This window comes from Engystomops pustulosus, chromosome 5 (genome assembly GCF_040894005.1).
Source record: "Engystomops pustulosus chromosome 5, aEngPut4.maternal, whole genome shotgun sequence".
NCBI lineage: Eukaryota > Metazoa > Chordata > Amphibia > Anura > Leptodactylidae > Engystomops > Engystomops pustulosus.
The window spans coordinates 19025083-19043634 of record NC_092415.1 but is presented as its reverse complement, the minus strand read 5'-3'; the positions used below and the strand labels follow the sequence as shown (position 1 = coordinate 19043634).

Genomic DNA, 18552 nt, shown 5'->3' with positions numbered 1-18552 from the left:
AAATACAGTATAAAACCTCCAAAACAGGTCAATAATGAAGATCATCTTCTACACCGGGACAGAATGTTTTGTTCCCGTACCTGATGACAGTACTGAGACTTTGCTACAGCGACCAGCAGCTTCAGGATTGGCTGGGACTGGGAGACCAGCGGCGTCACAGCATGGATGACTGCGGTAAACTTTGTCGGTGATTTTACACCTGAAAGACACGAAAGGGCGACAGAAGAGTCAGAAAAGGTCAGCACTGCGACAGGACCTCAGCTCCATATGACAATGCCTGATCCAATGTGTAAATATATGGCTTATCAGTGGCCTGCTGAGGCCTAGTTAGCCAAGCAGAAGCCTGAATATATTTAGAAGTGGAGAAATATTAAAGGGACCACAACAGAGACATCAGCAACTTCCAGCGTGTCTGATTTTACATACATGTACTATATATGTACATAAAAGCTTGTTAGCTTTACATTAAAGGACATCAACCATCACAGCGATAAGGGGGGAGGGCACATATATTAAAATATTAGGCTCCCTGAGGCACGATCCACGATCCTCATTATTTGGACACTTTATGACAGTATTTTAGGAGCACTGAATAGGATCATGTGTATTGTGTGTGCACTGTATGTTGGCATTATTTGCGCACGTTATGGCTTTGAATAGTGGTCTTCTTTGGGCACAGTATTGTAATGGCACTGAATAGTGGTATTTGATAACCTCAGTCATGATAAGCCGAATATATTTCATGAATTTATAGTCATATTTGGGAACGGTGGAGCACTATGTGCTGTTCTAAATGAGCAGCATAATGCAGTATTATCTGAAGTATTATTTTGGCCCCATAGGACGGTAATAGTATATAATATTTTTGCACTCTTCCCGCAGTAGAGGCATGACAGAGCATTCTCCATGTAATCTGTACAAATTGATGGTTAGGTGGATGGATATCTTCGGTAAGAGACCCCATCATCATCAGGTCACGGGCGTAGGAAGCACTTACCTAGATTAGCGTAGTAGTAGGGAAAATCACCCAGATATGATGAGTACTGGGGCAGCACGAAGAGTCCTCCAGGATGCTTGTTCCATATTAAACTGTTGCGTGATATGTGCTTGAAAATTCGGTCCTGAATTATCTGGAAAGAGAAGATAAATGGATTAAAAACAAAAAAAAAAAGGAGAAAAATAAAAACTGAAACGAGCACTTAGTTCTCGATATTTTCCCTTGAGCGTCCTCTTCAATCAGGAGTTGGCTGAGGATCGCAATCACGGCATCTTCTGGTGAAGAGCGGCCACAGACCGATTCAGTATGAAGAACTGGAAACACTGAACGCTCATTCGACTACGGACGACTAGATACGAGCGGATCGGGGAATGTTGTGGAGCAATACCCCCACATAACAAAAAGTTTCAGAAAAGTCATCAAAAGTGAATATGATACACAGCCCCCACCCCCAAAAAATAAATTATGTAATGGTGATTGCCTTATTGCCAGTACATAATGATGAGATTCCAATCAAATTTCCTATCAAAAACCATCATGATAAACTAGGGACACTAAGTCACAGTCACGGTCCCTCGATCTATGAGTATTTGTTATCCATGGCCTCCTTCCTTCTAAAATCAACTTTTATAATTAAGGGCTCTGGGGGGCGGTGCAAGAGCCCATCCATGCTGTAGCTTGACAGGCTGTTACTCACCCTCTTTCACAGTTCCCTCAGCACTTCTGACTCATTTGCATAAATTTGCATTGTAAAAGTTGACTTCAGAAGGAAGGAGGCCATGGATATAAGATGATTACCACAGTCCCAGTGCCTGGATCTATGAGTAAGTGTCCCTGGGTTATCATGATGGATTCTGATTTCCTTTAAATTGGACCTTAAAACCATGGTGTCATATTACTATAGAACCAAAGATAGGGGCATCTGAAGTGGTACTCCCCCTTAAGCCTCTTAAAGTGACTCTTCTCTTTTTTATAGGTAAACGGCTGAGGTTTCACATAAGAGAGGGAATTCTAGGAAGGATATTTCATAACCGACCTAAGGAGGCTGCTAGTTTAATGGGGTAAAAATTGGTGACAGGTTCCCTTAAAGGGGAAGAAACACCATACAAGTAACTAAAAACCTCCAACGCAGAGGCCTTGTAATACTTGTAATAAAACTGTTACAAATATAAAATAATAATGTAAAACAAAAAAATGAATAAACCAGATATTCTGGATATAGTAGATTCCTCTCGATTGGACATGAGCTGGAGGTTCTTGTATAGAATGAACGTGATGTATGTGCAGCGTGCATTCAGTCAATAGCGCCATCGCATCGGTTTATCCATCTCCGAGATCAATGCGGTGGCGCTGCGAGACCCAGTGCGATGTATTTAAAGTAGCTATTGAAATATCTGTATTATATGCAAAAAGTCGCTCTTCCACCGCGCGGCCGGCGTTGTCCTAAATCATTTACACTACATTAATACGTCATTAACTTGATAGAGCGCCGCGCGGTGCAGCCCGTGTATGCAGAACACATTCAAATAAGCCACATTAATACCCGGGTTTTCAACTACAGATTTATGGCTCGAAATAAAAAAATAAAAAAAACAGCACAAAGTCGGCTCTTGTGTTATTTCGCTCCGTGTCCCCCGATGCAGTAATTACGGTGGTAACATTTTAACCTACACGTCTCGGGCCGTGGTAACGAGCGGGGGCCATGTATAAATACTGCGCTGAAAACCAATTTGTACAAATAATTAGTTTGCCTGGTATCCGGGTGCAGAGTTCACGACTCGATGGCAGAATTAACATGGCGGTGCCATCTGCGGTCAGCTGTCCTCGCGCTCGCTCACCGACTGACACAAACTGAAGGCCAAAAGGCACAAACTGAAAAAAATTCAATTTCCATTGATTGGTCGGGTGAAAAGGTAAATGGCGAGTGTATGAGCGAACGGGGAGAGGAGAGGGCAAAAATGGAAAGCACAGATATGTATCACGAAGAACAGCTCGTGCCCAAGCTTTGACCTTTGTGCTCGGCTCTCCGGGTGACCTCTCCGTTTATCTTCCAGTAATGGAGTGTGAATGATTTATTAGCATGGTCCTAGGCAACAGCAATAGACACCGCCGGAGTCATCTCTATATAACGCAGAGATATGGACAATTGTAATTATACGCATCCGCTCTATGGATTCACAATGCGCTTTTCTTCATGTGTGCTCATGGGGGGAAATTGTGGTAAGCTTCCGACGACATCTATCACCTTCAGGCAGCCATCACCATGAGTGCCCTCCACTACCGACACCATCAATGTGAGCGCTTTTATGAATAGGTTTTTCTAATCAGAAGGCACCATTGATAGGTTGTTGGTAAAAAAATAAAATGCGCTATAGGTTCCATGATAACAAATATTTAGTCTCCCAAACACACTCTTTGGGCAACAACTGCATTACAAGGACTATGAGGTGTTTGTAGGGCCCTGGTCTGAGGGCCCTAGGTGGAAGGCCCTAGCTGGAAGGCCCTAGCTGGAAGGCCCTAGCTGGAAGGCCCTAGCTTGAAGGCCCTAGCTTGAAGGCCCTAGCTTGAAGGCCCTAGCTTGAAGGCCCTAGCTTGAAGGCCCTAGCTGGAAGGCCCTAGCTGGAAGGCCCTAGCTTGAAGGCCCTAGCTTGAAGGCCCTAGCTTGAAGGCCCTAGCTTGAAGGCCCTAGCTTGAAGGCCCTAGCGTGTACCTGAGGTTCCAAAAAGGTTCCTTGCCTCACATGAGACGACAAGTATAGGAGAGCGGACTGGCATACATCCCAGCAGCCGTCCATCCCTGAAAGTGTTCTTCATCAATAAGGTATTAGCCCTTTTTTTATTCTTTAATGAAAAAGTTTTCCTCTCAGTGCAGAGGTTGATGATACTCACAAAGGTTTCTGATTCGGCACCAGGAGAATTTAGTAAACTTCTAACAAGTTTGGAAAACTTTGCCTACATTTTTCACACGTTAGTAGCATCTTACACTTACATCAGAGCAGAACAATTTAAAATTCAGGTAAATTATCAGGGGTTTTCATGACTGCTAGTTAATTTTGATGTTGTTGACTACGGCTCAGGATGGCTGAGGGTCCGACCAGCCTGACCATGCACAGATCAGATGTTTTTGGCAGCCTCCACTGTTGGGGAACAAAAATCTCTGACCACAGTAATGAGTGACTTCATGAATAGGAGCCTAGCTGTGTTATGGTGGATGGGCTCTTCTGCCTATATAGCTACCAGCACTGTAGGTTGCATGGAACCGCTAATTGACGTGGGGTCCTGGTGTCAGACCCCGAGCAATCTTCATAATGGCCAACCATTACAGAAAATTCTGTTATCATTCTGCTCTCGAAGGGCAAATATTTTGGCATGCCGTGCAATCCTTGGAGGTTACCGGATGTTCTCCGACTTTACGTGGACCTTGCCCTCCGCCACTCCGTTGCCTGATGAAAGCCCCAGTACGGGGCTGAAACGCGTCGCAAGAATAAAGCTACTTTGTGAAGGCTATTACAGGTTTCATTCAGCCAATTCCAGAGAAAGTGGATGTCTTGATTATTACAAAGTGATATTAAAGCCTTGGTTTTGGTAACTTGTATAGTAATTGGTCTCTTTATAGTACACATGGGCAGTTCCGGGACCACCTCTGACAGTAATAAACAGATTTTGCATATGACTGCTGAATCTAAGAGCACTGATCGCCAGGAATTGATGGAGCAAGAAAAAAAAAATCCAACTGGGTCGGAGACAGTGGGGCTTATGAACCAAGAGTCTGATTGACAGGTCCTCTTTAAAGGATGGACCACTAATATTCTGGTGACAGATACAGTTATGCCCGGTTTGGGAGTGTATGTAGAGTTTCCGTTTCGATGTAAATAATATATGAATATACTGTTCATTGTGAGGTTTAGTGAGTAAATTTCATACTGGAAACCAAAATCAATAGGACGGATAGGTCCTGTGCATAGTAAATGTAGGTAATTACAGACAACATAAAGGTCAGTGACCAGGCCCGGTTCTCGGTTACTCACCTCTAGTGTGGTCAATACAATCTTCTCCACTGAGGAAAAATAAGCTTCCCACAAAAACTGCGTCTGCTGTCTAAGTGCGAGGATCCGATCCTGATGGATAGACCTGATTGTAGAAGGAATCTGTAAGACAAGGACACAACAATCAGCTCGTCCGCCATTCACCGTAACCCGATCAAATCCATACACTGCAGGGAATAGGACGCCGCCTCTCAAGTGCCGACACACACAATAGGGTTCATGTGTAGAGCAGCTGAAAGCGGAGAGGGTTAAAAAAAAAATATAAAAAATAATATGTATTTAAGAGTGTGTGTTACAAGTAAATTGCCCCCGAATAGAAAACTTTATTGAACCAAAGCACAATCTGTCAGCAGGGGTCACCTCCAACATGGAAACGCTCCGTACCCTGTTGTTGAATAATTTTCCTTGCCACAATGAAAAATGAAAAGTGCGTTCCTCCTCGGATGGATGAAATAAAAGGTTACACGGGTCACGACAGAAACACAGATTATACAGATGCCAGATATATCTTTTACAGAAGCTGTAAACCCCGGGACCGTAGTGGACACATTGTGAGGACGGCCATTTTGTTTTAAGTGCGGAGATTGAGCAAAGATTTATGGGCAACTCGGTCAATAGCTCAACTCTGCTTTATCTGTGTCCACCACTATAATATTACAAATAGCCTTCAACCATCTAATAAGTGTGGATGGTAGGAGGCAATTATCATTGTAAAATGTGCGCGAATAGGAGGAGTTGTGTCCTCCAAGGTGTTTACCCAATACAACTATTCATAGTATAGGGCAGTGATGAGGAACCTTTTAGTGGCAATTGCCCAAACTACAGCCAAAACCCCACTTATTTATCATAAAGTGTCGACACAGCAATTTAATCAGCAACTTATTGCTCCCTGCTTCCACAGCTTTCGATTATATTGGCGTCCTGAGGACACCAATACAGTTGGAAGAAGGAAGCTCAATTCAGATTATCTTGTAACCTCCCTCGAAGAATCGTGGGGTAGGAGCTCCAATGATAATCCAACACTATCAACACCTCCTTGTCCCTCCTACAATCAAAGGAAGTGAACACTACAGGGGGATTCCTTATGTCACTCAACCTGTCTGCCAAACTCTATGCTGGGATGACGGTCTGGGTGCCACCTCTGGCACTCGCTCCTTGTATAGGGGATAAGTTGTAGGTTGATGGGGGTCTGAGTACTGGAGCACCACCAATCATAAGAATGGTGCCCCCAATTGTTGATGGCCACTTTTTCAAAAGGGACCACCAGAAGTAGCTGGTCACTGTACTCCGCAATCAGTTGTTGTCCAATAGAAACCAGTTGTTGCGCCAGTCCAGGTGCGACACTGCGCTCCACCGTTTTCTTTAAGACTACAGATATAGATGTGTTTAGTGCTGATCTTTCTACGCTATTAGAAACCCCCTGTGCTCAGACCCCCACTAATCCACAACTTCTAACCCTTATTACAGTAGGCTCCCCTCTTCCGCATCTATATGCCCAACATGGTATGAATCAAGGGGCCGTTTTCCACATCACAGTCCGGGCTACTACCAACAGGAAGGATAACCATGAGGTGTAATAGGATTTTATGGATACAATACAGCGTCAAGGATACTCATCATTAAAACGCTGGGGGAGAATGAGGTGGCACCACTTTGTAGGTTGGTGGCAGTCTACACGATTTATTAGTATGGGTGAGACTTGGAACACAACTACATGATATAGCGCCACCCCTGTCCACAGGTTGTATGGAGTACTGCAGCCTGGGGCCAAGATGCAACATTACACACACAATCTGGATATACATTCCATTAATTTTAGTAAGAATGTTCCATTATTTTCCAACACTAGACAATCTCGTTGCCACAAAATAAGCAATATGTCTACTTTCCTGGGACCTAAGTATAAGACTCTCTGTAAAGAGAGATTAAACAGCCTCATTACATCGGACGCCTTTTCTTATGAGCCTAGTTGCTACACAAATCTCCCGGACATAAAAATGATGAATAGCCCTAATTTACAACATGGCAAATGACAAAACACAACAAAAACAAAAAACAATAGTGCGCACAGCGACTAGGTAAAGCAGCGAGCCGTCCGTCATCCCAACGCAAGAGAAGGAATAAATTCTGCAACGTGAGTTACAAATATTCCACAGATAGCGGGAAACAGCTGTTCATTAACTAAATACCGGGCAGCCATCCTAATGTGGCATACATTTAAAGGCTACTTAAACCCAATTTAATACTTAGCAACCAAAACCCACCCCAGGCGTAGTCTGTTCAAAACGCTCTGCCAAAAAAATACAGTAAAATAAATGATTGTTCAACGCTTTTATGCAAATCCCAATCCTAAATAGTAACGAAAACATAACAAGGATCTACGGGCGACGAGGATGGCTGCCAGCGTTACGCCAAAAATAGCGAGTAAACATATCCGCCGTTATCATCGATAATCCGAAAATAGGACTCATCAGATGGGTTCCATTTCTATAGTGATCCCACTCAATTTGGCAGACAGGTCCCAAAATTTGCAGTTGTACTCACAAACCTAAAATCAACAACCAGATAATAAAACCTTAAAGGGGACCTATCACCAACTCGACATCTTAAAATCCACCGGAATTTTTCCTCTAGCCCCTAGCAATCCTATGCAATTAGAGCTTATAGTTTAGGCTCTCTTACGTCAGGTGGGTGGTTCTAAGATGCAACAGTCAGCCTGAGACCGCCCACCTGACATCAGAAAACGGGATGATGAAACTTATAGCAATATGAGCCAGAGAAAATTGTGCTGGAATCGGTGGAGATCCAACTGTCAAGAGTCAGAGTTGAAGTCTTCCAAGGTGGTCATGGTCATAGTTAAAGCGAACCCGTCACCAGGAATAGTCTATGGGGGAGATTTATCATAAGTGTCTGAAAACTGACCTATTCTAGTTGCCAACGGCAACCATTAAGAGCTCAAGTTTAAATTTAAAAATGGCTATTGAAAAGTGAAAGCTGAGCTCCAATTGGTTGCCATGAGCAACTAGTACAGTTCTGCTCTCAGGCACTTTTGATAAATCTCCCCCTATGAGTCTATGTGAGTCCCAGAGGAGAAGCAGCTGCAGCCTGTGTGTGCCCGGGTCAATCTTCTCTCCTCCACAGTCAATCAGCTTCCTCCCCCTCCCCACTTCCTGAAATGAGCAGCGGGCAGGCAGGACAGGGCAGGGGATCAGAGCCTGCATAGGGTATACCCGGGCCCAGAGCTGCCGGGGGGCCCACATAAGGGTGTCCACAAGGAATCCATGGGGGTTTATATAAAATAACCCTGAGGGGGCTGTTGGGGATGATAAACTAAAAAAAAAGATTTTAGGAAACAGGAGACTGTTTAAGTGTCTGAATGCATAATGCCGCCACATGAGTTCACTGCAAAGGGGCCCACTGAGGCTCTGTCGCCCAAGGGCCTACTGAAACCTGGATCAGACCCAAGGGACATGGTCTGAAGTTGAATGCATGAGGAGACACATGCCCACATATCTAGATTGCTGCAGCTGCCCCCTCAGCATAGCAGAGACTATTGGAATCAGTGACCACCTAAAAATTCCTGAGGACAATTTGGTAAAAAATTGATTGTATTCCATCAAAGTAAGTAGAGATGAGCTGCGATTCCACTTGCAACCAGTAGTCTGATGGGGTGCTATTTGTGAAAGGCAGCAAATAATATGGGAAGGCATACCTAAAATTGGGTGGGCAAGTCGGCCCTATAAGACATGAATAGGATATACACTTAAAATGTCAGTGGGGAATGGGCCTAGAGGCATTAAGGAAAAAAACAACGCATTAAAAAAATTCCAATGAAATAATTAGGATTTGGTAATTACCCCAAAAAGTAATTAGGCAAAGCAATAATCGTAAAAGAACATTATGTATTAAAAAAAAAATAATAATAAACTGAAGTAGAGAGAAGGGATTAGATACTCGTAGAAATGCTGGTATTATGCCGTACAGGGATAACGCAAAACTTCCCATTTTCTCTAAAAAGGGAAATGAAAATGTGTAACTACAGGAAAAAAAAAATCATTTCCCAGGGCTAATATTTGGGCCGGCTGCCAACTCCTTAAAAACACTGTTAATTATGGAACAGCAGCGGCTCGGTATGTGAGCAGCTAGAGAGAAATAAAACCGTACAATTCCGGAACGCAGGGGTCAGAAATGAGAGCACCCCCGAAACCTAGAGGTGCACTACACTTCAATTATACCAGACAGGGAACCATTAAATATAATTAAACCATTATATTTCATGTATGTAGCCCGAAAGCTGAACTGCCGTATTTTTGACTATATTTTACCTTTCTTGTCAGTTATTAATAAAGCTTGGACGTTTGAATTTAAATCTAGGTAGGGGAAAAAGTAAACTACTTCCTGTCTCACAGATGCCACAATTCGAGTGCCATTCCCATCTTATATAAAAGCAAAAATCAGGTCTAAGGCACTGAAGTAGATTGGGAGGCGTCTGTGAATGTGACTGGCCACCAATTAGAGGGGGAGAATGCCCGTCTTTTACCGTATCAGCCAAACTTTCCTGACCATAAAATGGCCGCAAATAGAGGGCCATGTGATCTCTAACTCTCCATGAACAGGATCTTGCTCATGGGCAGATAGAGATCACATGACTCTTCATCTGTAGCCATTTTATGGTCAGGAATATCCGGCTGATGAGGTAAAAGACAGGAGGCTTCACTTTACATATCGAGAAAGTGCAGAACCATTACTAGATGTATGTTGGAAAATGAATACCCCCCCGCCCCCACACACACACTTACAAACACATTAAAAATACCATGAAGTAAAGTGGTCAACCCCTTTAAGAGACATAGTGTTATTCCAGTCTATAGACTATGTTTGGTGCCACAGCCCCCCCTCCCTAACGCCAATGAAGGAATTTCGTCAATAAAAGCCAGAGAGCCGGTAATGCAGTTGCTAAGAGCATCGGGAGAGTGAAATGTGGAGGCAGCCAAGGAATTAACACATCTACTCCTCTCATTAAAGAGAAGGTGTTAATGCATCGCCTCCAATATGTTCTTACTCCCCGCTCCTACATGTTCCAGAGGAAGGAGAAGCCAGTAGGGATTAGCTCTAAAGGTCAACGCTCTGCGGCCTACAGGTAGAGAGGATGAAAGGTGATTCAATGTGGTCAGGGAGAGTCTAAGACCAATACAGAAACACATATCTCATATAGATTACACACATACACAGATATATAAAGATATGTATACAGGAATTTTTTTCAAATATATATTGACAGAAATAATTTAAAGGGAACCTGTCATCAGAAATAAGCCTAATAACGTACTATCAGAATGTTGCCAAGCAGTTGAACACCTTTCAGATCATGTACCTTTCATGACCCATAGTGGTGGCATCATCCAGAAAATCAGCTTTGAAGTGAGATGTAAATTGGTTGTATAAAGTCAAAGAGGCGGGGGTGTAACTGAAGTCAAGCTCTCCAAACCTCTGGACTCCTTCTCCTCCTCTCATTAACATGCATCGGACTTTAGGATATCTGTTTCATGAGGTCTCTGGATGCAGGGCTGTCAGTTACATAAAAGGGGGCGTTCTGAGGTGGGGAGAGCTTGACTTCAGTGTTAAACTCTCCGCCTCCTTGACTTTATTCAAGACAATGCAGGACAATTTAAACCAGAACTGAATCTTTTGAAATATTCAGCTAATCGGATGATTGATGATTCAATCATCTCTATTTTGCAGTAAATCGGCAACAACCCAATTACTGCTGAAGGTTTCCTTGAAATGCAAAGCTGCAGGAAACCGGCGGAGATTCCTAAAGTTAAAAAGATACAAAAGACGAAAACTCCAATTTATCACGTTTTTAATTTTTTTTTCAATTTTTATGCCTTGGTTTTTACAGCAACACACTGCTTAATCTCCATCCCAACACTCAGTCCAGGCCGCTCACCATGGCAATAAATCTCCTGAATGTCAATGTACACTTCTGGATTTCACAGTAGATTTAACCCTTCTCTTCATTTCTCAGCACGTTTGAATCGAATAGGGCATCTATGAAGGATCATAAACCAACCACACGGACATACTGGTGTGTCCATCCCTCTTTCAGGATCTGCGCTTCTTTAAGCTTCTTATGCCCTTGTTTTTTTTAAAAAAAAGCTGTAAAAATTATGCAAATGCTACCATTTGCATAATTTTAAAAGCCCTTTTTTATCCTTTAAAGGATGCCTACTAGATGGAGAAAAGCTGCTCAGTGCTCCCTCTAGTGGTCACATCACCTGTATGTTATATCTTCATTGTGACAGTGACAGTCCCTGTAACCAAAATTTACATCATTTGTTGGTGTTTTCAAGTTTTTCACACTTATTTTAGCAACTTGGATATAAATACAGTAAAGCAACATATTTGCGGTGTTGAGTATCTCCAGGCAGTTGGAAACCGATAACAGGCTGTCTCCACCAACCAGATATGTCGCTAACGGCTGAGCTGATCAACACGCTGGTAAGAAGTAGACATCCAAAATTATGGATGGGGAAGAAAAAGAAAAGCTAAAGAGAAATGGCACGTATAATCTTGTACAAAAGTGGAGTTTCCCTCTAAATATACAGGATATGTTCCGGACATTACGGATGACATCATCATCCTCCGATTATACAGAATTGATGATAATTTATCGCACAACGAAATCTTCATCTTACCTGTAATAACAATCTCTCGTCCCCTATAACTGCAGCTTGGTTCCAGTCTATCACTTCAGAGAATGGTAACTCCCACCCGTTACTCAACATTACCGGAACACAGGCAGCCTGCGGAGAAGTCACAGAGACCATCATGCAAAGGGGCACATCAGCAATTTACACAATCGACACCAATAATAGGAAAAAAACGGTCAACCCAATAAAATTTGTATCAAATTTTACAACCCCGTCAACCAACGATTACCAAGTCGAAGGCGACAGTAGATGATCAAGATGCTCCACCCTCAAAACGGGTGTACAGAATCAAAGAATCAGCCATGGGTCTAGGGTAACACCCATGAAGTCTGTGTTAATTATACCAATCCTGTGCTCTAAGGCAGTGAAGGAGCCAATGATTGTCTGACTACGACTACATGTTTCTGGTGATCTAGGGCAAATAATTCACACCAAAATCCCTTCGGCCCGATTCCAATTAAATACATTTTTCGGGATATTGGTACTGATGACCGACCAATAGAATAGGTCCTCAACAACAAATCAGTGAGGGTCCTAGAACTCACTAGAATCAGTTGTTCATGGCTGCATCTGGTGCCGAAAATAACCGAAACCAGAATAAGAGAACTCGTCATTTCCATCCACCCCTGGGGTCTTTGGAGGAGTTTTAATAAGAATACATTTTGTTACATTCTCAAGCAATTTCCTTGCAAAGCATTTTTGAAAATTTTCCCAAAATTCTGCAATATTTCCATAACGTATGAATTAACCTCCAGGGGTCAATTATATTGATTTCCCATCTCGAAATAACTTACCTGGAGAGCCTCCAGAAATCTAAAGGATCCAAGCCTGCGGCCACGGGGGACGAGACAGAAAGTGGCATTGTGCAGCATTTCACGATAATCATACCTAAGGAGAGAGGGAAAAAAAATATGAAGTTTTAATTTTCTTTTTGCTGATTAAAAGAATAAAGAATCAACAATGTAGAAATGTTACAACAATATACAGACAATCCCCAGGTTACGTACAGGACAGGTTCTTTTGGTTTGTTCTTAAGCTGAATCTGTATGTTATTCAGAACTGGTATATTTTATGATACAAAATTTTTATTTGACCCCGTGATAAATAGATTTTCTAAATTTTGTGCTGGTATGGGACCAAGGATTATCAGTAAAGCTTCATTATGGAGACCTTACAGCTGATCATTGCAGCCTGGAACTAAGGAACATCCAGAGAGGTCACCAAAGGTCACAGTGGGCAAAGTGTTCGGTTTGTAACTAGAAGTTGTCTGTAAGTCGGGGGGTCCTTAAGTCGAGGACCGCCTGTAATATAAGTTATAACCAAGACCAAAAACATCTACGATTAGCTACACACCTTGACCAAAGACTCGATTTTATAAGGGACGAAACTTAAATTTTGGTCGTCCACTTTTCAATGAAATTTTTATAAAAATATAGAACCCTCAGGGATAACTCTAGGTGACTCCATGAAAAACCATGGAGATGTGTGTCATCCTTATTATTACATACTAAACCACAGTCATAACGATCCTGGACAACTGAAAATATTTATATTAGTCAGGAATTTTGGAAATAATTTAAGCCTCATTTGCCAACGATCCTGTCATTCCACCGGTAAGGAAGCAAACCCATCGCGTTCCTCTTCCGAGCCACCCGCAAAACTAAGACAGGATCTCACCGACGATGAGTAGAAAACGCTAAAATTTCTGAATTCTAATAGACCAATTTAATCACCGCCTGCAGGCAGCACATTCGAGTTTCGTTAGCCGGAGTCGTTTTTAGAGCCAACGCTGCCTATTTTTACATCCATAGGTGTCAGACAATCTTCAACCCATGACTGGGAAAAGACACAAATTTGCAAAAAGATCATTTGCTTAAACAAGCGAGCACAGTTAATTCGTGGTGGGAAGAAAACAGCGCTACACTACAAAAGTCAAAAATACAAACACCACACACGTTGGGCTCTCTTAACCCGTGGGTGATTTTTCTAAAGTTCAGGTTTCGAATTATGAACACGACTCCAAGCAGATGTCCGATCTTATTGGACTTGTCATGAAAACGTATCTGCATATTCACCAGCGAGGAATACATCTCCCATGCTAATAAGTATCTGAAGCTTCAATTTACTGCCAAAGTCATGCTTGTCTGCAATCGGCAGAAAGATAATGAGATGTATGACGGCTGAAAGGTACAATTAACGGTGGTGAGGAGCTCTAATTGTCAGAAACCAATAATGCCGACACACATGGTTCACACAAAGTCTATGTGCTATGTAGACAGAATCTGTAATCAATCGCCTCAAAATTGTAATCCTCTCCGATGAAGTTTGGAAGGAAATATTCCACCATCTCTCATCATGAAGGTTGACAATTAGGGGTCTAGACCATCCAAAAAACACACAATTCTGTAAGCCAAAAAGGTTCTACAAAGACTTGCACAACATTCCATGATCAGGTCTTCTCACACCTTATGAAGATCTGAGCAGCAACTAGATAGAGATGGATCACATAAGATCTCGAGAAGGACCTAACCTCTTGGTCATTGAGAAGGAACATCTGCATCATTGAGACATCTCATCAGCTCCTATGTTTCTAGATAAGGGAGAACAGAGGTAACAAATTAGCCTTGGGGCATTAGAAGACCACCTTCCTCGGTAAGATTGGAAGGGAAACCAATGCTGTCCAAATATGCGTAACGAAAAATGGTTTGGTGACTATATCTGATGGGTTCTCTTCAAGGGTAAATTACAGTGAGGGATTATATTGCTGAAGACTAGGCAACCCAATAAAACCTACATGTAAAGAATGATTTAGAATGTCCAAAACTTGTCCGGATCAGAGATGTCCAACAATAGAAATGTAATATCTTCTAGGTTATTAGAAATGTGTCCTTCAACTTTCCCCTTGGCTGTACACGACCAAATATACGTTTCACAGGTCAACCACTTTATCGTGTAAAACTGTGGCCGGTCGCATTTGTAGACTATCAAGGATTCTGGTTTCATAAGACATTGAAGTACCTAACAAATCTGGGTTATAAAAGAGATACAATATGGATAACATATCCATCAGGATCGCTCAGTATTTTATTTTCCGAATTCATAAAAGCAACAAGGCCAAAAAGCTGAGAAACTGTCCTGAAAATCCTCCTGCCTGATCTTTATTTCCGACCATATTTCAGAGGCGTCTCAGCATGTAAAAAACATGACGGCCTCCCCTACAGATAACATTACCAAATAGTAAAAACTATAAATACTAATAAACCAGTCAAGGGTATTAGGACGTCTACATCAGATTAATGGAACAGAAGATGTATAATGCAGAAGGCTCCACGTAAACCTGTTTGAATCTACACCATGCATGACGACGGTGTCTCGAAAACATCAATAATGAATATACAAGAGATGACAACCTGTACTTTTTCTATGAATTTGCGAGGATCCCATCGGCCATAAAGGCTTGACTATTGGGCTATGTGAGTGGTGCGTATAGCTGTAACCCTTTACCAGGCAGCGATGATCGTGGTCTGCTTTCCCTCAAAGAATATCCAGCTGAAAATGGCTCTCCTGTAATTTCTGCATCGATGTGTCGACCTTGTCAATCAATGCAAGGATTAAGCGTTTGCTTGAGACTCAGCTTTTGACGTTATCCTCGGTAACAGAGCCCGTCTACAGAGACCCTGCAGTGTCTAATCAGCCACCACATGCTCTCCCTACGAGCGTCATCCTCCCAAGTCACTGCACTTAAGAGCTGGGAAACTAACCAAAGCACTGTGGGAGATGGTGTTCACTGTAGTAGGCTTAATCCACAATTCATTCCTTACTTTCCTAGTCTTACCTTTTCTGATCAAAGATTTAATCAGAAATCTAGAGAGCCTGATACAGAAGAGATAATGCACCTTGAAACATCAACCGTAGATAATATCATCTACAAGAGATTGAATGTAACATACGTCGAAGAACCTTATGATAAAAGTGGTGGGAAGGTTTCGTAAAAGAAGGCTACGATGTTCGCAAAGATTGGTTAGATCTTCTGAAATGCCTTAAGTTGAAAAGAAACCCATAACAAAGATATCACATACAACCTGTGGACTAGTATGGAGCCATTTTATTTGGACAACCACCACCATCCAAGGATCTCTGACCCTTGCTCCAAGTTGGTGATGATTTGTAGTCCCACTTTAAATAAAGATGGATCCTGATCTTCCAAGGGAGCTACTATGAGTTCAGCTATCCAAAGCCTACGTCTCAAATCCTAAACTACTTGAACCTACTTCTAAAGTGTGGGACATAAATTCATCACTGGTTTGCCCAAACTATGGAGATGGTGACAATCCATGGGAGAAGAACATATAGAAGTGTAAGGTCCTTCAACATATAAATCACTGTTGGCATTCTCTTAATATAAGAATCGGAAGTGATGGATAGTGGGCCCTCATACCCTCTCGATAGAACCCTCGTGATAATCATACATTTTGATCAATAATTTGAATAAATTGGAAAACTCCCAACCCAAGACCTACTTTTTTTCATTCCCTAAATAATATGAAGTATTTTTGGAGTGGTCTCTTTAGTCCACGATTTTTTTTATTCACCTTGGATCGTAAATGCGAAAGAAAAGTCAAGTATTAAAATAGACGCGATACATATGCCTGGAAAACGACCTTGTTATCGTTAATGAACAGCAATCAGAACAGACTGTGGACGTGATCTCTGATTGGGAACAGTGACCACAGCCGCCGACATATCTGACGAGACCCGCAGGGTGCAAAATGTAAGACTCTTGTAGAAGGAATTGCATTTGGATCACGGAGAAAGTGCTACAACATATACTCAATATGTTTCATTCTCCATCTGAAAAGACTAAATGCATCCAGGTGCGGGGCCGAGAGGTCTGCCAAAGCGTCTCAGCAAATCCTGATGTAAGAATCTGTTGTTGTCGGAGTGTGCTAAGCCTCATTCATTAGAAATAATAGATCCCCCATGATGACCCAAGACTGGCAATATTTCCATAATGTTTATTGCCGAAATAGCCCCAAAACAAAAAATGGGATTTTTACTTCGCTTATTTATAAACCCGTAAGGCGTATTTGTCTGTGTTACTCCAAAATTCATGACTTGCTCCAAAAATAGCAATGACGATTTAGAGTTTTGAATTACAGGGATCTTTTCTTGAAGACCAATATCCAAAGCAATACTTCTAAAAGGATTGATTGCTCAAGAGATCAGTGAAGCTCAAGTTGATGGGGAGGGACAACGACGGAGGCAACACACCGAGGGGAAAACAATTGTCAAATTCACCCTCCATCGGTGGAACAATGGCCAAGCCCGTCATCCTAGAAGACCAAAGCTCGTAGGCGAAGCTACTGGAGGACCAATGCTCAATGTTCAAGGTGCGACTACTGTAACACAAATGCTCAAGGAGAACCTACTGGAGGTCCGATAGCTAAGGAATGTTCCTTGAAAACCAAATTTCTTGCAACCATACCTTTGCTTCTTTTAGAAATCCTAAACCAACTAATAAAATTTTCATGTTGGTAGATCGGTTCTTCAACACACACCACAGATCATTTTTTGATCTCTACATAGTCTACATCAAAAAACGAAAAACCAAAATTGAATTCTAGTCGCCTTGTGATTAAAATGCATGCAAATGTGTCGATATGGATGTTTAATAGCCGATGTCGCAATGTAAAATGACTTCTCTAGCGCTGCCATAAATATCAGTCACTGCGGTCAACTATCACAGGTGCGCAGGAAGCCATTTCTCTTACAGTGTTATTCTAAAAACACACACAAAAAAAAAAGTTTTGCAAGTGACAAAATATCATTCGAAAATACCATTTTTCTTCCTACTCCAAGGGCTAATTGATTTCACAGGTGTTTAATTATCATTTTCCTGGAGATAATACCTCATGGTACCATAAAAAAATGGATGTAATTTTCAGGCAAGGACCGAGCTAAAGCTAGATAATTATTCCATAAATCAAACATACGGCCTCCTTTCTGCAGAAATTTTAATGCTTCTCCATAATGGTATTTGCCGACCTTGAAGTAAGCCAAAAGAAATAAAAGGTTGCTTAAGGGAAGCGAGTGGAAGATTCCACCCTCTTCCTGCATCAGAAAACTGGTGTTTGGCCCCTAGATCTGACGTCTATATCGAGAGAGGTCATCGACTAAAGGACTCATGTCTCTCTAGAAGAGTGTAAAAATAAAAAGAGCTGCTTCTTCAATAAATGTTCTGTCTCCATGCTTAAAATGCAAATTGAAGTCCCGAAAACTTAAGAAAAAAAAAAATCACTTGGCAATGTGAGGAAATGTATTCAGGCTTAGAATATTAAGAAGGATTAGAATTATCTCCAAAAATACATCACAGTAAATGTAAAAGCCTTCAGCTAGACGGCACATATCGCCTACAAGGTTCAAATCCTCGAAGAAGTCTACGAATTGGAGGAGTGGCATAGCCAAGAGGTCATGACACTGATCGCTAAGCTAAATATTTTATGACGGATAATTCCATTTATACACAAGTTCTGCATTTCGAAAAAAAAGTCTGGAGATTCAACTGGAGGACCAGAAGACATAGGTCGCATGATCCAACTAGATAACAAATGGGATGGGTTGTACCCTGAACTTTTGTCCCCACTCCACCGAAAATGGACAATCTATGGCTCAAACTAGTAACAAAGAAATCCAACAGTTGACCCTACGTGATATCCCTGAAGGTCAAGGACTAGAATGATCTTAAAAATAATAAAGAGGAAACTTATAGCCAAAGCCAACTATGAGCACCCTCTTCT

General features: G+C 41.9%; 1 protein-coding gene across 1 annotated transcript in view; it reads right to left on the bottom strand.

Moving 5' to 3' along the window:
• Positions 1–18552, bottom strand: part of EXT1 (exostosin glycosyltransferase 1) — a 192844-nt gene that overhangs the window by 16325 nt on the left and 157967 nt on the right. The window contains exons 2-6 of the mRNA XM_072151285.1: positions 12550–12643; positions 11741–11848; positions 5025–5144; positions 998–1130; positions 81–199 (exon numbers count right to left, since the gene is read on the bottom strand). Of these exons, the coding sequence (XP_072007386.1) occupies positions 81–199; positions 998–1130; positions 5025–5144; positions 11741–11848; positions 12550–12643 (574 nt within the window). The remainder of the gene's footprint in view (positions 1–80; positions 200–997; positions 1131–5024; positions 5145–11740; positions 11849–12549; positions 12644–18552) is intronic.